General features: G+C 40.1%; 1 protein-coding gene across 4 annotated transcripts; it reads right to left on the bottom strand.

Annotated features, from left to right (window-relative positions):
- Positions 1 to 3,829: 3,829 nt before the first annotated feature.
- On the bottom strand, positions 3,830 to 24,900 carry LOC117489544 (ras-related protein Rap-1A). Of its 4 annotated transcripts, none has more exons than XM_034138906.1 (8): positions 24,756 to 24,900; positions 16,680 to 16,768; positions 15,644 to 15,712; positions 15,306 to 15,362; positions 13,873 to 14,013; positions 9,883 to 10,026; positions 9,361 to 9,487; positions 3,830 to 3,932 (listed from the first exon to the last, which is right to left on the bottom strand). In XM_034138906.1, the coding sequence occupies exons 2-7, from the start codon at positions 16,734 to 16,736 to the stop codon at positions 9,398 to 9,400; spliced, it is 558 nt and encodes a 185-aa protein (XP_033994797.1). In that variant the 5' UTR covers positions 16,737 to 16,768; positions 24,756 to 24,900; the 3' UTR covers positions 3,830 to 3,932; positions 9,361 to 9,397. The 4 variants fall into 4 exon arrangements, with proteins under 4 accessions (XP_033994797.1, XP_033994798.1, XP_033994800.1 ...); XM_034138907.1 differs by having other exon boundaries at positions 16,680 to 16,773; positions 24,756 to 24,841; XM_034138909.1 differs by lacking the exon at positions 24,756 to 24,900 and adding an exon at positions 22,053 to 22,235 and having other exon boundaries at positions 16,680 to 16,773.
- Positions 24,901 to 26,004: the final 1,104 nt, after the last annotated feature.

Below are 26,004 nucleotides of genomic sequence, written 5' to 3'. Positions count from 1 at the left end.
AGGTGATCAGGTGGGGTGGGGGGGAGGGGGGGTTACCTTGGTTGGTGATTGGCTAATGGTTACACAAGCCAAAAAATCGTTATGACATCATAAAGTGGCCAAAATCTGATCAGCTCATTTTCAGATAAATGGATCAGGACAAAAAGTGAGCAAATATTTTTTCCTGAAACTTTCAGAATCTCTTTACACAGAGGGGACACATGTTTATGTATAAAATACATGAAAAAGTGGATTTAGCATAATAGGTGACCTTTAAGATAAAACCGAAAGGTAGAAACTGCAACAACGCCATAGTCCAATTGGAAGGAACTCTGCTGTTAGTTTTTGTAAAACAGGGTTTTGTCATGTTGAAACAGGTCGAGGTAGTTGTTTCCTAAACTGTTCGAGGCACATATTATAGTTTGTTGTGGCATTAAGATTTCCAAAATTGAAACAAAGTAGCCTCTCCAAATCATGACAGCCCCACACCAACGCACACAATGAGGACAGGGGAGTCCAATCACTTTTAGTCATACAGAGTAAACGCATGAAGATATTAAGCTTATTATACCGTGTTTTATCCAGGCTCCAGTAGCTGTATACTCGTGAGGATCACATTTCTAAGACTCAGAAAGAGAGTGCTTTGATTTGACTCAAGCCCACCTGGTACCAAAACATCCTTCTGCTTTTCCGAGGGGAGACGCTGAAGAAACTTCAGACCGGGGGAGTCTGGAGGATGACAGCAGGCATTATATCACAGAGAGGATAATAAATGCAAAAGTGTTTTGGTATTACTCCGCTTCTCAAACACTAAAGGGATTAAGGGCCCGATCAAGGCTGCAGTGTAGGTGATAAGAGTGAAAAAACAAGAAGAAGAAGTGAGTCACACGCTCTAATCCCCGTCCACTGTCCTCAGCAGCAGACATTTAGCATCCTCTCTGCTTCACACGTCCCTCTGAGACATAAGGAGCTTAGATGATGCAGCAGTTTCATTTCTCCTCTAGAAAAATCTAGTTTAAAAGACTTGTGCTCATGGGCTGCTGGTTGTTTAAACTTCTGATAAAACTCAGACACAAGTGGTTATACAGTACTAATAGAATATAACATAAAGAAGGGTGGATTTTAATATACAGTATGTACCATATCATTTACCATTTTACCGTCTGAGGTATCTATCTGTTTATTATGGCTGCATTTGATTACTTTGTTCAGATTTATTGCAGTATTTTTTAAGCCACGATTTGACATAAAAAATAATCATCTATTTTGATCTTCGACTAATAGTCACTTCTTTTAAAAATGGCACCAGTTTTGATAACAGTAGATGATTCAGTACGGATGTAATCCTTTGGCTTGACAACATATTTAAAGACTTCTTCCTATACTCTCTAATATTTTAAGATCAAGCCCTTATAGGCAGTATAGGCACCTATTGATAAATAATTAAGAAATATCAACTCAAAGCGAGACTATATCACTTTTGATGAGCTGCTGCCTCTGTGGCCAGGTAAAAAATGTAAGATGTTTATTGCAAAAGCATTGTGTTTCAATGTAAGCTAGATTTCTGGTCATACCATGGCTACAAAACCTCTGAGGTGTCTTATTACCCCAATACAGTTTTAGGAGGAATAATGCCTTTAGTTTTTTCAAAGTATATTCACAGTTGCAATTCTTGGTAAATAAACACAAGATTTGATTTGTTATTGATTAAACATGCAGTTCACGCTGAAATCAAAATAAAATCCACCATTGATGTTTAGGGGTGCAATTGTACCTATTTTTCACCCAGTTAATATTCAAGAAAATATATCATGTTATATTCATTGAATGTAGCTGGATTTTTAAATCCTACCTGCTTTCCTTACACTTTGAACTGTAATAACCAGGAGGAGAAGATTACAGTAAATCCTGTTTTATCAGGTGAGGAAAAATAAATAATCCAGGTCGGGGCTCGGTGTGCACAGCACCAGCAAGACTGTAGGGTTTGATGGCCATATATACCATCCTTCCTTCTTTTGACTAACCACGCTTTGTTTGCGTTATTGTCATGAAAAATATGCCCTATTTCCCCCCCCCCCCCCCCCCCCCCGATAGTCACATTATTCCACATTATATAACTAAGTGATAGGATGCAGGCTTTAGATGTGGGAAACATTTATGTACCTATACTGACACCTAGTGGTCTTTACAAGTAAGGCAAAACATGATGGCAGGCTCATATTTGTATTGTCTGCCTCTACTGTGACATGTCTCCATGCTTTAATGTTCAAAAAGCTCTTTATTTTTCTCATACTGCCTGTGCTGCAGCACCTCTTTTCACCCTCTTTCTGAAACCAGAGCCCAGTCTGCTCTGATTGGTTAGCTGGTCGGCTCAGTTTTGATTGGTCAACCGCTTAGAGATGTCCTGACACTAAGTCTATCAGGTACAATGTGCTGGAGCACTAGGCAACAGAAGCAAATTTGTTATGTAGTGATGTCATTATGTTACAGAAATAAATACATGAGTCCAATCGGGGTGTTTCAGGCAGGGGGGTGGGAGTGTCTTGGAGAGAAACTCCCTCTGGAGGGAACTTTGGGAATGTACCCTTTGCAGACCATTTACATGCACACAAACCTACAGACCACACTACAGTAAGGTGAATCTGAAAAAGGATAAAAGATCCGGTTTAAATGTGCTAGTTGTACAGTAATATCTTCTCTATAATAAATAACTTACATTTCCCAACAAGTTCCTTATTTTTGTTTCGTACAAGTTTCCAAACATTTAAATAAAAGCAAAAAAAAAACGTTTAATTACACTTCTCAAATAAGTCAAATCTGCTTTGGATAAAAGTTTAATTCACAAAAATACATTGACCAATATAATGAAAATGTACTAAAATGTACTTTAATAATCCATAAAAGCTGGAACATCATTGACAGAAAAACACGAAGCATTATTAGAGTTGGTTTAGTATAATATATTTCAGCTTCAAGAGACATAGAAATCAATCCTTATTTTTCCCCATATTTCTTCTATAAAAGACCAATTTTTTTCTGAAGCATTATTATGCAAAAAATGGCATTAGAATATATTATGGGAGCTATGAAATCCCAGTGACGGAGTATAAAATTAAGTCACATCAGAGAGAGATATTTGCTGAAGAGAAGTCCATGAACAACAGGGCGAACAAAGAAAAAAAATATATAATAAAAATAATAATACATATTATAGACCTTGATCTATCATCACTGACATGACAGGCATGGAGAATAGGTGTATGGCTATAAAAGAAATTCGCACTTTTCCACTTGATTTCACTTCAAAACATCTACACTTAATAACTGATGCATTTTTTTCATGCTCGTTTTTGAATATTTATAATCATACAACTAAAAAGAGGTCAACTTCCATGTCTACGATATTGATATTGAAAAAGATGAAAAATACTGAAGTTCTAACTTTGTTTTCCTCCTTTTCATCACTGTTATCTTTTTTGTTTAACCGTCCAAAAATGAAAACAGGGGGGGGGGGGGGGGGGGGGGGGGGGGGGGGGGGTCTGCTCTTTGGCCATGTAGGCGGCTCATGGACACTTTTTTTTTAAACTTTCAGAGGCTTTTATCATCATAAGTTTGTGGCGTTTGTTGGTGCAGAAAATGGAGACTGTCCGTTCTGGGTTCACACTGAAACTGAGACACAGAGGAAGGTCCTCGGAGGCGAGAGAACGGTCTTCTCTCTCTTACTGTCTTTTCCATCTCTCTCTTTACTCTCCCCATCTCTCTTTCTCTCTCTCTCTCGCTGGTGCAGGTCATCCTCGTCTTTGATGGGAGCAGTTCAGCTGATTCACCGTGTATGGCTGATGGAGGGGGGGGTGGGGGGGGGGGGGGGGGGGGGGGGGAGTGGGTGGGAGGGGGGATGCTGTTGGAATGCTGGCACGTTCCAATCAGAGCAACAGTTCTTCATTACAGCATTTCTGCAACACAACAAAGTGGTTTAGTACACATTCATCCTGACAGAGATTTACAAGCGCTCTTAGCCCTTGATGTGGCCATTAAACAAAGGGTTGAACCTATTTGAGACCAATGCACCAGCACTTTCAATGGCTTTGCTTATTTATAGCAAATATATCTGTATTGTTCTTATTGTTTTGAGTATGTACCCTTATGTTTTATTGCAGTCCCTTTGTATAAGTTAAATTAAATGTAATTTAATGCCCTCTAGTGGCCGGTGAATGGCATTACACCTGTGGGAGGGAAACGTAGGAGGAAAACATTTAACTCTGGGACATTAAAAGCCACAAAGCTAATATTTTGGTCGTAAAAGGTGAGAAATGCATTCCCAATATATATTTTTAGAATTAAGATGAAGTCAATTCTGTTTACATAGCTCAATATGACAAATGTGCCTTCAGGGTCTTTACAATATGTAAAGCATAAAGGACCCTCTATCCTTAGATAATCGATGTGGATAAGGATACAATCCTAAAAGAAAACCCTTTAAAGAGTTACAAATTGAAGAACCTCAGGAGGAGCAAAGAGGAGCAACACATCTACTATGAAACCTACCATCATGAAATATAAATGCCCTTTGAATAGAATAGACTAATATAGTACAATTGAAGAACTACGTTTAAAATATAAGTGGTTGTTAATGTGCTTGAAATATTCTTGATGTTCAGAATTTGTATCCTCATGTTTTTTTTTTAACGTAGCTTACTGAAATGAACAAAAAACGACACTCGATATGACACAATTATAAATAGATTGCACAGGTGCAATAATGATGTATTAGCCGAGCGGTGACACACCTAGTACCTTGGTCTTTAAAACCTGGCCATGTGTCTTGCTTTTCTGTGGGTGTATCTTTATGATTTATTGCACTAATTGCAATAAAGCATGGATTTTCCTCTTGGACAGCAGCATCAGCTAAATGTGATGTTATGTAACCGTAAGAACTTTAGTGAGCTTTAAAGACAATGACAAAACATTAAACTACTACTACTTTTAATTTGATTCTTAATACAGTAACTTCTTTGTAAACCTTTATGGAACCGTTTAATGTTTTGGTTGGTGAAATGTTTTATGTTTTTTTAATTAAAAGCAAAATGGCTGTCATGGGCAGTGAGGGCTGCAGTTTGCTCTCAGGCTGTGAAGAGTGGAGGTAAACCAGTAGTGTTTTCACAGCAGGCATGTTGGCTTGTGATATTTACAAAGCACAGAGGTTATAATCAAGATTACGGATGGCTATACTCCAAATAAATGTTCCAGGGCCTTGCTCTTATGCAATCGACTGCAGCTCGCTGGCATGACCAACCAGGGCACGAACATGGAAAGCAGCCATGTTCAATGTCATTGGTTTCACCTGCTTTTTTGCTGCTGTGACGGTCTGCTTTGAAAAGAGCTTATTGTGAAGTCTGTTAAAGTTGCATTCAAGGCCTCCAGCTGGAGTAACATCTAGTAAGTACAGTCCTAGACTTCAAAGTTCTAAAAGACAACCCGAAGCTCAATTACTGAGTCTATAAACTGTAATGGCAAAGTAATGCAATGATAAAACAACATGTGGGCACATCTGACTCAACACTGTGCAGCGAAGAAACAAACTGTAGGTGCAAAAAAAAAAAAGTCTTAAAAAAGATGCCTGTAACTATGTTAACATCTTGTTTCCAGCTAGTCAGGTTTAAAAATGTCAGCACAAAACTGCAAATACTCTCCGAGCCTGCATCTTTAGAATCAATATGCCATCATATCAAGTAGCAGCTTCCTTTCAATTTCTGTCCGAGTGAATACAGCGGCAGCTAAAATCAAAGACTGCAGCTCATGAGGTCAGCAAACTGGAAAATGCCCATGTTGTACAAAGTGAAGGGTCCCATTAACTCTCAGTCTGTGCTGTCCGAGGCTGGCACTGTAACCCCTCTCTCTCTACAGTGAATGAGATTGTGTGTGGTGAGCGGTGGAACAGTGGGGCTGTAATCCCATTAGTGTTGGTTCATTGGGCTGGCCAGTGTGTGAACGGAGCAAGGTGCAGGGGGGGGGGGGGGCAGACACCGCCCCAGGGCCTGCTGACTGAGGCCCCTCTCTCTCACCGGACCACTAACTGACCAACACAGATGGATTCAGACGGGGAACGCAGTGGGTGGCTCAGTGACCCTGATGTCTGGGCCGGGCACAATAGCACTGTCTGATCACTAATCTCCTGTTATCTGTCATATCAAATGTTTGATTTCCCACCCAACCTGCGAGTGAAAAGTGGAGGTGGGTGTACCATCTCTGCTGTTTGGCACTATGGGGTTTTGTTCTGACAACAATGCCCAAAATGTGTTTTAGGAACAGTTCAGATGTGTTGAAGGCGGGTTGTCTGAGGTACTTCGCCATGGTTAGGGTATCACCTACAGTAGAGGGCAGTCAGCACGCCCCTACTGTAGATAGACAGACAGGAGATTTGATATGGAAGCAAAGCAGCATTTAATAGAGTGGGTGCAACACTAATACCAATAACAGCAAACATATGTTATATTAGAGAGGGATTTATGACCTGGTTAACTTCCTAATACTAGGCCTAAGAAGCTTATAATACATAATTAAACAACACATGCCTAGATGTTTTTTGAATCAAGCCAGATATTGAAATGGTAATCAGATCTTTTGTTGTTTTGTATTTGAAGTGTGTTTTTATTCAAATAACCACTTCAAAATGTTTGGCTTTTTATACCAACTTCGGGGTGAATAAAATAAATGTATATTAAATATATTAAATGAATCGAGGCAGCAGTAGAACAGCAAATCCCCTATACAGTAGCAGTGGGGAACAATTACTATTGTTCCTGGTCTGGTATAGTGTATACCTAAACAGATATGAGTTTTTCGTTTTGCTATCGATTTCTTCAAACATATAGTTATTATGACAATGTGATACTGAGATCATTGTAATTCAATGGTTTGTCAACTTAAATAAAAAAGGGCTCAGCTACAGGACAGCAGGCCACACATGGTTAAAAGTCGGCATGTATGACACTTCAGCAAGATGTCAGCCATTTGTTGTCAAGCTCTTCTTTGAACTCTTCACACTACATTCTTAGTGTCTACACGTATAACACCATGATTGCCTTTGAGGAGACGCAGGTTTTTCCAACCAGCCATAGGGAACAGATTAGGCTACTTCAATGTTTGGAAATACTGACACCCAGCGTAGTAATCTCCATGTGAGGCTGGGGAAAGGTCATGATTTGTCACTAGACATGCTCAAACTACTGAACCTAAAGTCATCTTTTAAAGGAAACTTTCCACTTCAGGGTGGAAACATTCTGACTGAGACTGAGCGGAGGGTTAACTGGGGTGAAATGTTATCAGGAGCGCATAATAACCCCTGACCTTCTGTTAATGTGGCCAGCAGCTAAAATAAGAATTGGGAAGTATAAAAAAATATACTGTGGGAAGATACCAAATATTTAGCCACACAACTTATACTAAATAAGCTTTTCCTTAACCATTTCTGGCTGCTTAAGCCCATAACAGATATACATAATGGAATTATGTATACAGTGACAGAAGTTGCCAAGCAAGATGTATAATCTTAAAAGCAACTGAATGTAGAAATACGTCCTTACACTTACAGTAGGATGGAAAAAATGAAGCCAATATTTACAAAAAGAGCTTTAAGGATAGTAGATTACATGTACTGTCAAGCAGCAATCCAGCGCCTATTAACATTATTGCATCACATACAATACAGATTATTAACAGGACAGCTTCAAATAAATAGACTAGTTTCTATTTAAGAAAGATTGATGGGAATACGCAGCCTGATTTGGGCTGGTTTCAGACTTCCTCATTAAAGTAATAATAAAAAAATGCTGTAAAACGATTAAAAAAAATGAAGAAGCGATACTCATTTTCTCTGGTAAACTAATGACAGATTTGGATTTCCTCAGACTCAACCAGCAGCTGCAGTCTGCTGAGGTCCACATTTAAAGCCAGCCATCATACAGTGACTCATTCATTCAACAGCAACAAGGATGCAGAGGAATTGCTAATGAAAGCACTTCACACTTTTGAAGGCCGACTCGGGGGACGTCAGCGTGTCCTGAAACATTTACTGGATCTGTAGCTAATCGGCATCGAAGAAATGCTTTTCTCTGTCACGAGATGACAACTGCTGTCATCTCGGAAAGTGACAAGACTTGTCCCACACATACGCCTTATAATAGATGTCTGATCTGTTGTCACGTGGAATAGTTCCTCTTCAGATAATGACTACATTTATAACCCAGTACACAGAAGAAGCACCCTGCAACTCCGATTAATTGCACTAGAATGACAACAAATAAAAAGCCTTGATATATAAAAAGCAGAAAACACTTATTGGGATCATTTTTTGAATGGGTAAAATTGATGGCATCATTTGTTTTGTTTTTGTTTATTTCTAGTGCAGATTGCCATTTATTTTATGTTTGTATATTTATTTCATGAATATAGAGTAATTCATTTGACAGCGTTTGTATTTACTGGCTCACTCCCAAGTATTCTGCCTTTGTTCAGGCATTATCAATCCACGTGACGAGGGCGGCATCAGCCACAGGTACTTTCCTTGAGCACATTTGTTTTCTGTAGGTTGCATAAGGTAGGTTGAGGAACACCAAATGTTTGGCTCCTTTTTGGCAGTTTGCCATAAGCCTGAGGGCCGCTATGTGTTTTTTATTGGGAGAAAATTACTTTATTTTTCCGGTCAGGATTTCAATGCGCACGAAGCACAAGCCTCAGGTAGCCGAGAGGCAAAGGGTTACAGCGGGGCAGAGCATTAAGGGAGTAAATAAAGTATAATATAATTCTGAAAATGACTTACATTTTCCTTATTCGTTTTTTACATGTTTTGTATGAAATTGATACTATAGGACTATTTCCAAAGCATTTGTGCAGACTTTTTGATCCACAAAACCTTTACTCAGTCCAGTTCGATGAATCCAGTTCAGGTAAGTGAGTTCATTTAGAATAAATGGAACCAATAGCAACTTTTTTTTTTGTACCATTTCCCAGTTATAATATCTGTTGCACATCTACTCTCCATAAGGGGGGGGGCTCTCTCTCTGAATCGCTCCTCCTGAGTTTCTCCACTCTCTCCTAGCTTCTCAAGTCCTCCTTAACGAGCTCAACAAGGCACAGTAACCACTGGTGACATGATGTTAAATTAGATTAATTTGACTGTACTTCACTGCAGGCAAAGAGACCCATAATAGACTGTGATGAACTAAAAGTGAGTAGCATCATGTGGGATGACATAGAAAGATCAAAGCTCTTATGCTACACTAATTAACCTGACAGCCAGCCTGGGCATCATGACCTCCCAGAAAGGTGAGCTGCTGGGCTTTTGTGACTAGACTATTGGAAATGTTACACACACACACACACCTGGCTCAGAGCTGCTGCAGGGGCTGGAGGGGGTCTTTTAAAGCAGGACACAGTTGGATTTCTTTTTCGCCTTCTTCTTTTCCACTGGCGTTTTCCTATTTATCTGTCTGACCAGGTCATAGAAGATCTGAGAAAAGAGGCGACAAACAAATATTTCAATTATTGAACATCAGTCAAATCATATCTCCTCTTTCAAACAAGGCAGTTCCAAACACACTGTGGCGTCTTTAAGAAATCACTTGGGGCCTCATTACCAAATGGATTGATGCTGCCGTTTACACACATTCGGTTTAGCAAGGGTGTAGCACTGAGTATTAGGTATAATCCGACTGAGCTCATTAGCACTTGCATCTTGGATAAACCATACCAGTCTTTGTTTACAGAAAACTCAGATGAGGTTATTCTTACAATTAGGTGAGCGTTTCAATAAATCCCTGAGCGATAAAAGTCATATGGTGGCTGCTCTTTGAAGACTAGATGTGTGGGCAGGTTAACCAGTGGTTAGTTTCTGGGTGTACTCACATCGAGCACGTTGATCTTTGACTTAGCAGAGGACTCTAAAAAGGCACAGTGGTTCCACTGTCTGGCCAGGTTCTGGCCCTGCTCCTTCCCCACCACACGCTCATCCTCCAAGTCGCACTTGTTCCCCACCAAGATCATCGGCACCTGAGGACAAGCAGAGGAAAGAGTGTGAGCCGTGTTTGAGACTTTGTGTCATAAAAATAGACTTAACTTCATACATGCAATATAAATAGCATTCTCTCTTTTAAAATATGTAATTCATATAACATAGCGGCATAGTGATTATCTCAATACATACACAATTGTCAGCACCTATAAGTGGAAAAACAACAGATCTGAAGCCCTGAAAAATGCTAATTGAACACAGATGTGTCCTGCAATTATTGTCAGAAGTAAGCCCATAAAAATAAACAGAGAAAAAAGGGGGACAAGTAGAAAGGAGTATTTGTGAAAATGCCAGGAATTCGACGTAAAGCTTGGATATTGCACAAAAGTGCTGTCCATACGAACATCAGTGTGTTCGATAAAGAAATTCCTTTAAAAGCTGTTGCCTGCCCCTTGAAAGAAAGCTCTCCTTAAACATGACTGCCGAGAACACTGGTGACATAAAAGTCTATAACTGTCCAGTGCAAAGTATTGACATAGGGAAGGAGGAAGTGAGAGTATAAGCAGGACAATATGCACTCGCACGCATCCTTAAAGTACACAGTGGAGACATTATTATTATTAAGAGCTTATTCATTTCCATTTGAAGTGGAATTACAGGGTCACAAAGACAATCAAGAAAACCAATCCATCCCTGTGGGCAGGCAAACAAATCATTTAGGTTACACAACAGGTACGAAAGAGATTAAGAAATCAATATGAATTTGCAATGATTGCAGTTTCTTTTGCTTTTGTTTCTTTAGAGAAGGAACTCCTAAGCTGGGAACACAACCACTGACATGTGCAGTTGGTTTAGGAGTCTCCCATACCCGACACTTCTTCTTTTGTGGAACAAGTCAGATGTTTTACCAGCCAAGGTCAAAAAAACAAAAACTCTCTGAGGAAGAGAGAATATTCTGCGCATAACATCGGACCCTAACTGTCACAGTGGGCCGAGTCGGGGCAGCCAGGGTGTCGGGATGCGTCTCATCCTGCCTGCTGTTTCCTGACCGTCTATCTAGGGAGCATGCTGGCCTGAGAGGAAGTCATGGCAGCCCCGCCCAGCCAGGATAACATCGCTTTCCTTCCTGAATTTGAACATTTCAGCTGGATTCCACGCTCTGGCTGCTCTCTGGAATTACATGATAGTATGTGTGATAGACAGTGCGTTTGCATGCATTTGCAATCAGTCTGCATTTAAACTTGGCTTTACTATACCAGCCACTGTAAAATTGTATGACAACAGAAAAAGGTCTGAGAAAGAGTTCAATGTTTGTCTCAGTTTTCCAGGGGTTCACAGGATGTGTGTGTGTGTGTGGTGAAGCTTAACAGGCAAGAGACGTAATCAACTGGTGGAAAATGTAGCAGGCAGCACAACAGGCGCCAATAATATATCAGCTGGGGAAATCTATTTGTGGTGGTGAGACTGCAACAAATAAATCCATGAATGGGAAATCCTGCCTTCACTCCCTTCTCATGGTCCAGAAATGACACTTAGACATGTCTGGTGGAAAAACTGAATGTCTGTAATCAACAGGCTAGTACCCTGACATGCGCTAACTTGTTTAAACTTGAGACATTCTTCCACCCACAAGGCTACTGTTCAGGGGTCGTTTTTGACAGCGGTGTGGCCACGCTCCTTCAGAAAATGTAACACTTTTCAAAGCACTGGATGAATATTCCAGGATCCTTTTTTCCTTTTCTCCCTCGCTCTCTCCGGGCTGTGGGGCAGACGACAGGAAGCTGCGATGTTTAGATTAACCCCGTGGAGGTTGCTGCTTGATGTTTGATATCCAAACAAGCCCACTGCACTGCTGAATGACATTTCTCCCAGGGGTCCTGGGAGAACCAGTGGTATGCCCTCCTAACACAAACTGTGAGCCAAGCTGGAATAAAAAGGATGGAGAGAGGGGATGGTAGGATAGAGGTATGCAGGGAAGAAAAAATGTTCAGAGTCAGCAGCATTAGCAGACTGGAGGAATCCGTGCAGGCCACAGAGAAACCCTTCAGACGCTGTTAACATGCTACAGACAGGTCCAGTCCCGCCCACAATGGCCTCCTAAAGATCTGATTGTGGGGAACGCAGAAAATGGGAGTACAAAGTACCCCAAATGAATGGATCTGTGAGTCACAAGCATGGAGTCAGGCATTAGTACCATCCGAGTCACACAAGTAGAGACGGAGATGGCCCCAGAAAAATCACAACACCTCTCTTACATAAGAATTGTAGAAGGAGGTAAAGGGAGTGAGCTCTTAATACACTGGTGAGTGCTCACCCACTTCATTCTCCTCTTCTAACGACTTTTTTAAGGAGATGGAATTTCACCCTACTGTGTTCAAATGTGCAGTCATTAAAGGCTTGTTAATTGAGCTTGGAAATTTCAAGTGAGTCTGTACGTTTTGCAAGCTTTACAGTCAATTGTGCGTGGAAAAGCCGAGAATGAGAACAGCTGCAGCAGCAACCAGAATGCCTGCTTTAGAAATAGTTTTAAAGCTTTCGCCAAATAAAAGAGACCTTTTTAAGCATTTCCTTAGGTGGTGCATTCCTGCAAAGGGCAAAGAAAGATAAACAGATGTGCTGGTCATTGAAGGTAAAAGCTGGAATCACCAGCAGACTGATAACTAACGGGTGGCCATAGTACCCAGATAAGAACAAACCTAAGAAATACTCTGAAATGGAACCAGTTTGAGGGACCTCAACTGGTTTCTTGCAGCCACTGATCCTGCAATCCATCCGTTAGCCTGAGGCTAACCTCAGCTCTCTAACCACGTACGCTCTAATGAAGCACCACAGCCTCACGATCCAGTGTGCTTCTGATGAGCTGAAGCTTTCTTTGCACATCATCCCTGACAGTCCAATCACCCGCACAGAGTGCCAGACCACAGTAAGACCACAAGGAAGGCCATAGAGAAGAGGGGGGGGGGGGGGCACAGTAACAGGAGTTAACTGGCACAGATACAGAGAACAGGAGCAAGAGAAGGACAAACCAAAAGATGGACACCGAAGATTTTAAAACTTCTGCTACCAGCTGCAGAGCTGCTTTTTAGACGGTTGATAGGGAACAGGGAGAAAGCGAGGAAAGGAAAAAGTAAGGAGAGAGAGGGTTATGGTAACATTCACTCTCTTGAGATCACCAAAAAAGGGCATCTGAGATCCTGCTGACGCACTATCTGGGCCAGTAGAGAGTGCATGAAGAGCGTACTCACTCTACTGCCTCACAATTCACCAGATATACAGAAAATGGAAATATGCCTTGAAGAAAAAGCAAACCGGGAAAATAATGACGTGACACGTCCTCTTTTTATTTGCTCCGTTACAGATCCAAGCTGAGGGGCAGACTTGGAGGGGAAACCACAGTGCATGTCTGTTAAAAGCAAGACTAAAGAGAAAAAGACATTCCCCTCCTTTTTACTGGCCTCTTAGCTCAGCGGGGACTCTGGCTCCGTCCATGTTAAACAGATGAAGTAAAACCACAGAGACCTGCGTGACGCTAACATTAGCTAATGCTAGGCCGAGTACAATACACAAGTTTCAGGAAGAGTTTCCTTATTGTTCTCACTATATAGCCAACAGACGTGACACCGTGTGCATTATGTTAAGGTAATACAAATGTGTAATTACTGGCATAAGATGCAGTGATTACAGTGTTGAATAGTATCCATAGCAACAGTACAATCAGGTCCTGATCAATGTAGGCGGCTGAGAACAGAGAAGTGCAGAGCTTGTTTCTGTGCTGTTTTACATTTCCTGTGGCTCTAACCATTTAACCATGATAGAAAATGAGAAAAACGTCTGTGAAAATGCGAGGAGCTGATGTTAATATGCTACAAAGAGTGCAGACTTACATCCTCTGTGTCCTTTACTCGTAGAATCTGTTCTCTCAGGTCCTGCAGGTCGTTGAAGGTGGACTGTGCTGTGATGGAGTATACCAGGGCGAAGCCTTGGCCGTTCTTCATGTACAGGTCCCTCATCGCCGTGAACTGCTCCTGCACAGCAAGATAAACGGGAAAGGCATGAGCTCTCTCATATTTTCTCTTTCTATTGTTAATGTCCATTACATACAGTATAACTCATAATCACAATATTGTGTCCTGCTCTGAGATTCAGTACATATAGTGACAGATTATGTGTGGTGGTGGTGTTGCTGGATCTCTGTCAAGTCTCTCCACAGCACACTCATACCATTGTGCAGTGTGTGTGAAATACCAGCACCCCACGATTTTCCACTAGAAACGGGCATGAACATGCATGTTGCTTCGGCACAATCAACATACATACAATAACCTTTGACATAGGGCTGTGCGATTATGGCAAAAATCATAATCACGATTATTTTGGTCAATAATTGATATCACGATTATTAAAAACGATTATCCATTTACTTTGAAAACATCCATATATTGAAAAAAAAATTTGAACAGTATGTTTTTAACAGTTGATTACCTTGAACTTTAAGTATAATTCAACAGAAAAAACAATAAAAAACAATAAAAAACATTTTTTTTTTTTTTTTTTTTAATTAAAATAATCGTTTTATTTCGATTACATTGTTTTCGTAATCGTTGCAAGCCAAAATCGTAATCGAGATTAAAATTAATTAATTGCACAGCCCTACTTTGACATGTACACTCTTCTGCATACTTTTGCTGGATTAAAGATGGAGATATTCCTGACAAGACTTTGAGTCTAAAGACATGCTGTAAGACTTTAAGCTCAATTCTAACAACATCAGTTTACAAGCTATAGTATATTTACCATATTCACCATCTTAGTTCAGTATGTTAGCATGCTTACGTCAAGGATTTGGTTTCACTGTAAATCTTGTGCATATGTAAAATACATTTGAAACATACAATGATGCTAGATGAGATGTGATCAGTTCAATCGTAAGTTGATCGCTAACAGAGAGGTGAACATCTGCACCACATATCATGGTAATCCAACAAATAGTAATTTCACTCAAATCTACAAATGTTCACCTCAAGGTAGCGCTAGGGAAACGTGTCAGGGGATCAAGTCAGTAGGATGAATGTCTTTATGGAAAAACATAACAGTGTCTCAGGTCATAACTACATGGCATCTCAGCTGGTTAAGTCTTTGACAGCATAGTACTTCTCAATGTTTCTTACAAAAACCACCCACCTTGAGCCTGTGATTTCTGTTTTACCCCAAAATAAATCACTATCCTAGAAGAAAGGAGTTTCCCATGACCTATAATGTGGTCACTACAGTAGTGCATGGAGTGGATAGAGACTTCAGTGGTACAGGGTTCACTTACTGTGCCTGCTGTGTCGAGAATTTCAAGCATACATTGCTGCCCATCTACCTCCACTTGCTGTGAGAAAAAAGGAAACAGATCATGTCAAGCTGTATTTCAGGTCAATGGGCACATCATAGTCTATAATTAAAATACTGGAATGAATACATACTAAGAGGCAGATACAACATGTAACACTTTAGCACGGGAATTTTAAAAAAGGAGAGAAAAAGAGAAGGATGAAGGGAGTTATATGAGAGCAAAAATATCATGAAGTGAACCTGAAGAGCAGCTGCTAACAATCAGCTCATTCCAGCACTCTCCCCACTCTTCCCCCCCCCCGCTCAAGGGACACTCACCTTTCTGTACGAGTCTTCTATTGTAGGGTCATATTTTTCCACAAAGATTCCCTGTACAAACTGAACTGTCTGTAAGAGAAGACACAGAGGAAGACAACGTCAGATCAATGTGACCTCCCGGGCCACAGCAGCAATATATCCAGAGTGGCAAATGTGTTCCCGCTGGGCTGTCACAACAACACGGCCAGGCACTGAAGAAAAGGATGTTTGTGATGTTGCCAGTCGGAAGACAAAGTTCAACTGAAGCCCAGCACATCTCTGATTAATCTTATAGAGACACACATGACATTAGGCACTGCGCCTGACGGTGAGTTGACATTAAGGGCGGACCGTGTTCACCTGATAATGTCTGAAGGTGTAAACATGTCCGCCTGCCAGTTTCAGAGAGATTAGCGCGACTGCGACACCTGGACTAAGTTAGCTCAAAAGAACATGTCATATTTCAGACAATTATGGCCTTCTGAAAATATACAAAATAATTGTGGCAACAGGATATTTAAAAGTGCATTAAGATTTTTCTTAATGATAATGTTGAAATTGAAAATGGATTTTCACATGTAGAACCGTTGGCAAGGCTAGAATAAGCATAACTGTATACCTAATACCATGAGAAATATTGTTTATCTATACTATTTGACTTATAGTAGTTCATTTATAGTACTTGTATGGTTAGTATTACTCAACAAGTTATAGTTATTACTCTATATAAAAAGGTATTCGGATATTTTTACGTTTTTTTTTGTACTGAGCATTTTCCGGGAATGTAGACATTTGTTAGGAAACGCAAGCATGTTACCACCCACAAAGAAAAGCAAAAGCAACACTTTTAGGGTTAAAAAAGAGGATCAGAGAGTTTCACATGTGGTGTTGTGGCAGCCTGTGTCAAAAATTCCCTAAATTATTTAACAAAAAAGTTTTCTCCAACAACTTAAAGCAATATTAGGTTTTTGTCGTCCCAGCTAAGTCCAAAGGAAACACACTGCAGAGGTGTTAGAGTGGGAGGGCGGCAGGAAGGGGTTCAGGAGGGAATACTCACCAGAGCGGACTTGCCCACACCTCCAGAGCCTAACACCACGAGCTTGTATTCACGCATGGCGGGTTTGCTTCACCGGACAGCCCAACAGTCTGCTCTGGACAAATGAGGAAAAGCAAAATGGGAGAAACAAGATGAGAAAAGGGTGTAAAGATAGAGAAAACAAAATCTAACTTTTCAAGCAAAACAAAGGAATTTCCCAGTCTCTGTTCTCAGAGTTTTTCCACTCAAGAGGAAGGATTCTAGTCATTCCTGGAGGTTATGGACAAGAAGCAGCACAACAATGGAGGGAACACCCATAAGTGGAGCTGTTTCAGGGTGGAGGAGGTGAATAGTATGTGACCCCTCTCTAACACAAACCAGCTGTGTGTGTGTGTGTGTGTGTGTGTGTGTGTGTGTGTGTGTGTGTAGGGGGAACTGAAGGGAGATGATACATGGATCTGGCAGATATTCCCCATAATGAGACAATCATCTGGCATTCACAACCCAAAACACACCCTGCTGTCAGATGTTGATGTCACTCCAGTTTGTTTTTGTAAAACAGCAGTATAGTGTCAGTGTTTTTGACTAATGACAGAAAACAGCTGAAAGTGAAACCTGCAGTGGGAGGACATTGGGAAATAACTGGAATATCCCTTAAAGGGATGCAGAGGCTCCTAATTACTGGCACACATTGTGGCATAAAGTCAGTAGAGTTGGCCAACTGTGTCACTGCAGAGAGAGCCCGCTACACTGAGGGGTGGTGGTGAAAGAAGAGGGGGATTTCTGGATCATAACAAATTAGATTTATATGAAAAGCTATTGTTCAACAGTCAAGTAATTATTTATTTGAAGTACAAAACATATAGAAAAAAGCCCAACTCTGAGAGAATAAACTCCTAAGTTACCATAACTGCTAAAACTTTCAGTTAAGAGCTACAACATTCTGTAAATTAATAAATTAGTCGATTGAAACCAAAGTATGCGAGATGACCAATAGTTTTTTTGAGATTCTTCTCCTATGACCTCCCATGACTGTTACCTGATCGGTTAATATATGTTAAAGTCTTTATATTTAATGAATAACAATTTGTATTTATATTGGACTAGTCTAAAATGAAAATAATCTTTTGTCGCTACGACATTTTAGCTAAACCCTTAATTACCCAGTATGGAGTTACATGTTTTTTTACTGAGAAAACGTATTAATGTAAAAGATATGTCAATCTGTGCAGCTACACAGCCTGACAACAGGCTTATATACACACACACACACACACGCTATTAAATTCAACCCTGCCTACACGTCTGTATTAGAGGTACGTTATTTAAAAGCCAGAGTTTCAGTGTTCCCTTAAATGTGACTAGGTTTGTAGTGAGGGAAAAACAGACACCAGGTTTCTTAGGCCTCACATCAAAGGACTAGCCCTGAGAGTACAGCATCTCCAGCATGAGTTGAAAAGTGCAGCATGCTGCCATCAAAACTGTGTTGAAAATCAGAAAGTGGCTTCAAGTTCAAATCAGGTCTAAAGGGACAAAGTATAGCCACACGTTAATAGTCAACTCTTTTGCCCAAAACATTAAAAAGCTAATTGGAAAGCACTCTGGGAAGCAGATGATCCCCTCCTACACTGTTCTTTTTGCAGCACACTCCATAAAAAATACTCAAGGGGGGTGGATGAAGGAACCAAGGACCTCCAACTTCAATCGCAAGCAGTGACCATGTGGGATATGAAGCCCGGACTGTGAATAATTCATATTCACTAATCCTCTACACAACAAAGAGAAGTTCTCCTTGCACGATTAGGGAGGAGCCATGGGAAGAAAGAAAAAAAAAGAAACCAGGGCGCACGAATGCTATGCAAATAGTCCCTGCTGCACTCATGTAAACATTCAAGAACAGAGTCAAGTGCATGCACAGTGTAACATATACAATGTCATAAAGACAATGTCACACTTAAATTTAGGCTAGGCCTTACTGTCAGCTATCCACATGTCATGGTTCTTGTATGAACACTGAGGGTTCACAAGATAAGAGAGGTGACATCAGGAACCCACTCTGTGATAGTGACTGTTAGATTAATATGCGACTGCTTCAGAGGACATTATGGATGTTTATTGCTCAATTTTACCTGTGCTCAAATATCCTCAAAGAAAAGGCAAAGCTGAGATGCTGCAGATCTGTGTTAGGACCCAAAGCTGAGGTATTTATGAGGCTTATTGGTTTCATTTTACAACAAAAATACTTTTTAAAAAGGACTGGTTGTGTTTAAACTTAATCCCTTGCATTTTTCATAAAACTATTGTTTGTTTTTTTCTGATGTTGGAGGAAGTGATTTACTTTTTTTCCAGGAAAGGTGAGGTGCCTACATATTTCATTTCAAACCTTTATTTATCCAGGTGTATCCCATTGAGATCATTGATCTCTTTTTCAAGGGAGACCTGCTATATACACATTCTAAGGGACAAAAAATGTAGTTTTGTGTCCTGTGTCAACAAAAGGGAATGATGTTCAACTAAGCTTAAAATAGATTATGTTACCAGCTCATAAAAGTATGGTAAAAAGAAAAGAGATATTGGAGGTGCAAAATATTAAAGGAGATGCTATTTGCAGCATAAACATGTTTCATACCTACATTTGTATCGTTACATTTTCAAATATGTATAACAAATACTGATGCTACTGAATACATGCTATTTTCAATACATAAATAGAGCATTAGGTAGGGATGTCCCGATCCGATCACGTGATCGGGGATCGGAGCCGATCACGTGATTTTCACGTGATCGGGGATCGGGAGGAAAAAATCGGGGATCGGATTTTTTTTTTTTTTTTTTTATAAAATATTTTTATACATTTTATTTAATGTTACAAAACAAAAATGACCATGTTCACGTCTTAAAGTCATCCTGAGGCCTTACTTTTGGGTTAAAATTACACAACATCATGTATGTGTTGCTTCTTTTGGGCTTGTTTTCATAGACCTGGTTGCTTATTTCTCTCAAATCTGGCAACAGAGTGGGCGCAGTGTCTAATAGTAGCAGTAAGCTAACAAGAGGCTACGTTCAGCTGGTGACTCGGGAGTCGGGACAGAGAAAATGTCAGGAGTTTGGAAGTATTATAAAATTGAAAGCGAAGGCAGTGTAACAGCCAGATGCAATGTTTGCAAGGCGGAGGTTCCGCGTGGTGGAAAGAACAGAGCTACGTTCAACATGACCAATCTAATACAAACACCACCACCAACAACACGACGAGTACACAGCGGCCACTCGGGTAACGGCACTGAAACAACCGACACTTTCAGAGACTTTTAAAAGGAAAGAGAAACTACCCCAGAACAGCCAAGATAGCTGAATTCATCGCGTTGGATGACCAGCCGTTATCTGTTACCTTTTTTTTCCTCTTAATGCATTGCATAAAGATCGGATCGGGAAAAATCGGTATCGGCAGATTGTCAAAATCAAATGATCGGAATCGGATCGGGAGCAAAAAAAGGTGATCGGGACATCCCTAGCATTAGGGCAATAGTCATTTGGGAAATAAACGTCATAATTAGTTATTTTGCTATTAACTTATTACACACAACCAGAAGGGCACTTTAAGAGCTCAGAACTCAGTAAATCATCATCATCATCATCATCATCATCATCATCATCTTCATAAATTAAAATATTGGTGTATGTAGGCGTGGTGAGAAAATCAATATCTTAATATTTGTAATGCTGTTGAGCTACGCTTAACTTTTGCTTACAAATAAAGACGATTACATTTTTAAGTTAAAATGCATTGTTGAGCGTAGGCCTGACGCGATAATTAATTTTGTTGGACGATAGATTTTCCCGGAAATTATTGCGATAAACGATAATATTGTCGGCACCGTTGTAAGACCATTTTAGACCACTGACATAATGATAATATATAATAATAATTAAAGTACATCCTTTCAAACAGAACATTCAACATTGCAAATGAAATGTGAAATAATATTCAAATATATAAATTATAATAAATAAAACAAATAAATTAAATGATAAGAAATTAATTAAAATCACACAACCAAAACAATAAATTAAAGACTCTATCTATCTATCTATCTATCTATCAATAAATAAATATCTATCTATCTATCTATCAATAAATAAATAAATAAATATATATATAAATAAATAAATAAATATCATATCCAAATCTGTATCAATCAAAGATTTCGAGCAAGGAACACCAACATGTTCGCATTGTCGGGCAAATGCATCTTTGATTGCAAACTGTCGGGAAGGTGGGGGCTCTCCATCTCCAGCTGCCGTGTTTGCTCCCAGCTGGGAAAACGGAATGGGGTGGTTGTGTTTCAGGTGCAGTTGAAGGTTGGTCGTATTGCTGGCTTTTGTTGCTACTTTATTTTTTATTTTTTAAATGCGACATACCGGCTCATTCAAGTCCGTAGGTTCGCCTCGTTGATTTGGCTTAAATCCAAAATATTCCCACACCGGAGATGTGGAATTAGGTTTTGCAACCAATTCCATTTAACTTCAAATTCCCCTCGAGTAAGTCACACATTATCTCCTGCTTGTCTCTATATTATTCATTTGGTGGAGTGTCCTGACCTGGCTGTGTGTGAGCCCCGCCCCTCACAGCGCGCCTGGCCGGCAGCCACAGCGCGCCTGGCTAAAATGCTGGTCACATTCTTATGTAAACAAACACGCATGTAAACGGCAATTTATCGAGGTCAGAAAAGTTATCGAGTTCATTTTTATTTATCGTACGATAAGTCAATGAATTGCTTATCGCGACAGGCCTAGTTGAGCGTCAAAAGGCAAGACAGTGTACTTCTCTCTAAGCTCGAGTAGCCGTGAAGGACAACGTTTTGCAGCTCGAGTGTGTTAAATGATGTTCTCGAGAATAGCAAAGTGGCTGTGCTTGATGCCTGCCAAGACAAAAATACCAGTCTCCCCCAACTCAAATGACATTCCCAATCAAGCCCCCAAAAATTCTGCTTTATATTCAATGAGTGAACAACTTTCTCCTTTGAACTCTGGTCTTATTGAGCTTCCTACTCATAACTGTAGCATATTCTACAAAGGATGCTCTTGCTTTGACACATTTTCTACAAACTTTCACAGACACTCACTACACGCTGCACTGTACTCTCTCAACCGCCTGCCTACACACTCATGACACACACAAACAGACACACACGCATGGCCATTTAAGGACATCTCCCTTTAAAAACCAAACCTCTCCTTCTTTCCATCGCCCTGAACTACACACTGTCATTCCCAACAAAACAAACACATCGCTGCCGTTCCTCTGCTCTCGTAGTAACCCCAGCAAATAAGGAGCGAGGGAAAGCCACATGCCACAGAAAACATACTCTACCATGACATCACCGCATCACTCACCCTCTACAGCCAAAGGTATGTATCCATCTAAGGCTGGAAATTGGACGAGGTGGTGCTGCTAAGCAAGAATATGCAGCAAATGTGTCTGTATAAACTACGCCTCAGTCGAGAGGAAGCTGAAATAAGAGAGCAGGAGGCTTCACAGCTATGCTACAACATTCAGGATGCACTGTTTCCTGCTGTAGCGAGGCCAATCCGACAGATGTGAAGCTGTCACAGCGCCTGACTCAGCAGGGTGGTTTGATTGACAGCTGCCCTCTGTATCCTCCGCCCAATGTAGATGGTGAAAATGCACACATCCGTTAGTTAAGCTGGCAGCATGATACCGACTTGTGTCATCTTCCGATTTGCTTGCTTGTTGACCTACATGACAATTACAGGAGCAACACTGATGAAAAAATTCCCCTTGAGGTTTTAAGGCGAAAACAGGGTGACATAATAGTGGTTCTGGTGGAGCGCGTTTTAACGTTGATAAGCTCATAGTTACTCATTACCTCAACCACAACCACAGTTCACATCACTTGTTCACACAGCATAAGAAACCCACACACCAACAGGGAAATCACCCAGGAACTACTGACAGCAGAAAACCTGTCAAGCAAAAGACATAACGCTTTATTTTACATATCATTTATTATCCTTTTTTTTATGATTTCTTTTGGTGCCATTTATAGAGTGGAAGACACCGTTTATTGGGTTGGGTTGAGTTCAAAGTCAGCTGTTGAATATTCAGAGGAGTTTCCCTACAAGTACTGTTAAATTTAAAATCGGGTTGAAATGTATTGTATTTTATTTTCATCAAATTACTTGATTCATTTGTTATTAACCATGTTAATCTTCATATGTTAAACTGGATGATGCCTATACTCAAATTGCACTTTTGGATGTTTTTGCTGACCTGCTTTCCCCAACTGAAAGACTAGCAAGCTTAGCAGTTAATTGGAATTAATTAATTGGAACGATACCAACACTAATTTGACCTATAATGAGTGCCAAATTTACAAAGTTCTTTCTAGGAAACATCCTAGTAAATAAAAACATTTACAAGCCCATAAAATAAATTGCTACGACCAGAACTTAAAAAAGAAAAGCTAGTTTATTACAACAGCAACTACCGGTACTCATGAAAGCTGACATTCACATGTAATAGATAACACTGCATTTACATCAGAAACGTACTCATTACTCATGAACGTTTAAACTGATATAAAGGCTAATTGAAATGTTATCTCTCCTTAAGATGGTATCAAACTTCCTACGCATCTTCTCTTTCAAAATTATACCTCAAGACTGAATAAGGAACCAAAAGCTTTGAAGTTATCTAGTTAGATAGTTGTGACATCTCTCTTCAGGTTCCTGAATGTCCCACCGTGAGTCAAAACCAAACTGCAGCCCGGCAAACGAAACTTCGTGTGACTAAGTTATGACAAAGATCTGTAACTGACAAACATCAGCAGAATGCATGTGTTTGGCTGAGGCTTTGACCTGTAACCACATCCTCTTTCCAGAGAGCAAGAAGGATTCATGCTGATAGGATGGAAAAGAAGTAGCTACCTTCTAAAATAGCTTCTTCCAGTCTCTGTTCCTGTTCAAAGCTCCAGACAACTAGGCTGGCTTAGGGAGGAAGTGGGTTTTATAGCCTATACCTGATTATGAGCTATGGGGAGATTCAGGGCACAGGATGAGGCGGGTGCATCAATTCAGTTAACACATGTTGAAAAGGAGACGATAATCCACCTCTGCAGGTTGGCCTACACCTCTTGATACTCTATTTTTAATAAAGCATCCCGACTGTGTGTTTATAGTTTGAGGATGTAGTACACCTTTCCTGTTTCACATCACTCTCCCTGCAGCAGAAAAAAGCCTGCAACAGGCAACCCATAAAATAAGAGCTTGGCCCCAGACAGGAGAAAGTCAAATGAGCTCTAGGGTTATCTCCCTGTGAATCTACCTAATTTGCTTACGGCAGTAGCATATGCTTATCACTCCAGGTCATGCTAAATCCCTACAATCTGTGGCTGGCTCTATAACCACAGAGCAGCAACTAACACTCCGTCGATGCATGATTATTACACCCTTCAGCTTCATAACACCAATCAAATCAAATCACAAACCCGATTACAGATACTTAAAATAACAATCTTTAATCCAGACAGCATCTGTCCATAAACAATCTAGGTTCACACCGGCGACTACGCTAAATCCCGTTATCAAAGCTCGTTAGCACAATGCCGCTAACTAGCTAGCTTTAACTGCCTGCGACGGGCCGCCGACACTTAACAACCGCTAGCTACAGCTCCGTTAGCATCAAGCTAGCTAGCAGACACATTCCTGTCCTCGGTGTACAATCAAAACACAGCTAGGCTGTCAGAAACACGCTGCAATCAAGCGCATTTTACAGCTCACACGTCAACCGGGCCTGGCAGGTCTTAAGTCAACCCCTATCACGGTGTATTTTCTCAAGAAAGAGCAATTGCTGCTAACGTTACCTGCCCTTCCGCCTGGCCTTGACTAAAATGGGAGTGCACACTCCTTTTTGTACTTGCGGACAATTTATTTTTCATTTAAACGACACACACTACACACGCCATGCACCCTGCCGTATTCGATACTAATCCCGCATGTGTCGACAAGACGTGCTCCCAAGCAAATGGGTTATTTGTCCGCGTTTAGCATGTAGTAAAGTTTGTGGTTTGCACTCACCGTTTCTCTCGCTGTCTCTCGCCGCTCCGCAAGTGTCAGTTTGCCTCCGGCCTGTGTGCGCAGCAGACGTCACTCCCCACTATTTCTCATTTTTCTTAAAAGGGCATGACACATCGGCCTCTCGTCCCGCATCATTTGCATGATAACGGGGCAGCACAGTAAAGATGAGTGTCAGAACACACACATCATTTTATCCATTATTACATATTTATTGCGAAAAACATTTATTCCTGGTGAAGACATTACACATTCTTGAGGATGAGTAACTACTTTATTACTTTCAAAATGTAAAACAAAAATATATTGAAATATGCCATTTTGTTGTGTTGTAAGTACCGAAGTAGAAAACAGTTACTCAAGTACTGCAGCATACTTAACTTTGAGGAACGTGTAGGTTATTCAAGTATGTACATTTTATGCTACTTTATTATACTATTCCAATAGATTAAAAATGTAATGACTGAGAACTGTAAGTCTTTAGTCCAGTTTAAAGTCAAGTCTCATGTGGCAAAGAAACATAACGTACACATGTCCTTTATTGAGCTGTTTTGTTTTGTGTCATTCTTAGTCATAAACAACTTTTTAGTCAATTTTAAGTTTCACTCACACACACTATTGAACATGTTCCTTGTGCTTTGTTAACATTGTTTTTGAGTTATTAGAGAGGAGAAAATGTGTATTTTCATCAAAATAGTAGGATATATAAAATGTAATACATTATTCAACTAACTGTTGAAGCAAAGAATGTCCCAAAAAACTTTCATTTTATCAAATGTGAATATTTGCTGTTTTGTTATTTTGGAGGTTTTGAAGTGTCGGTTTTACATAAGTTGAATTCTGATCAAGTATAACCAAAATGTCAAGTCTTAAAATCCAACTTTCAAATAAACTTAAAAGTATCCACATAAGGTCTCCGAGTCTGAATACTGGTCAATAAAACGACTGGTTAACCCACATCTTTTATGAAAGCATACTGAATTTCTTTGCAGTTTTTTGGAGATTTAATTTGTCAAAACAAGCCCTTGTGTTTTCCCTAAATGCTTGGACATTTTATAGATAACACGACTTGAATGATCAAGCAAATAGGTGGATACATTCCTGAAATCCTTTAGTAGATATTTAGAGTCCGAGATAGTTAGTCCCCAATAGCTAAGGTGTGTTAATTAGAATGGAATCACCATATTAAACCTTTTACTTGTTAAAACTGCATCAAGTATTATGCAGTAAGTTTTCTAGTATCTTTTGTGTG

This window comes from Trematomus bernacchii, unplaced genomic scaffold (genome assembly GCF_902827165.1).
Source record: "Trematomus bernacchii unplaced genomic scaffold, fTreBer1.1, whole genome shotgun sequence".
In the NCBI taxonomy this organism is placed as follows: domain Eukaryota; kingdom Metazoa; phylum Chordata; class Actinopteri; order Perciformes; family Nototheniidae; genus Trematomus; species Trematomus bernacchii.
The sequence above is the reverse complement of the archived record's forward strand: the minus strand, read 5'-3'. Positions and strand labels throughout refer to the sequence as shown.

What these genes read in the sequence shown, in the direction of transcription:
- LOC117489544 (XM_034138906.1), bottom strand. Translation starts at nt 16,736, where the DNA reads ATGCGTGAATACAAGCTCGTGGTGTTAGGCTCTGGAGGTGTGGGCAAG. An exon ending in TTCTCGACACAGCAGGCACA is followed by an intron (nt 14,014 to 15,305) that starts GTAAGTGAACCC and finishes CTTGCTGTGCAG; the next exon opens with GAGCAGTTCACGGCGATGAG. An exon ending in GAGTAAAGGACACAGAGGAT is followed by an intron (nt 10,027 to 13,872) that starts GTAAGTCTGCAC and finishes GCTTGTCCTCAG; the next exon opens with GTGCCGATGATCTTGGTGGG.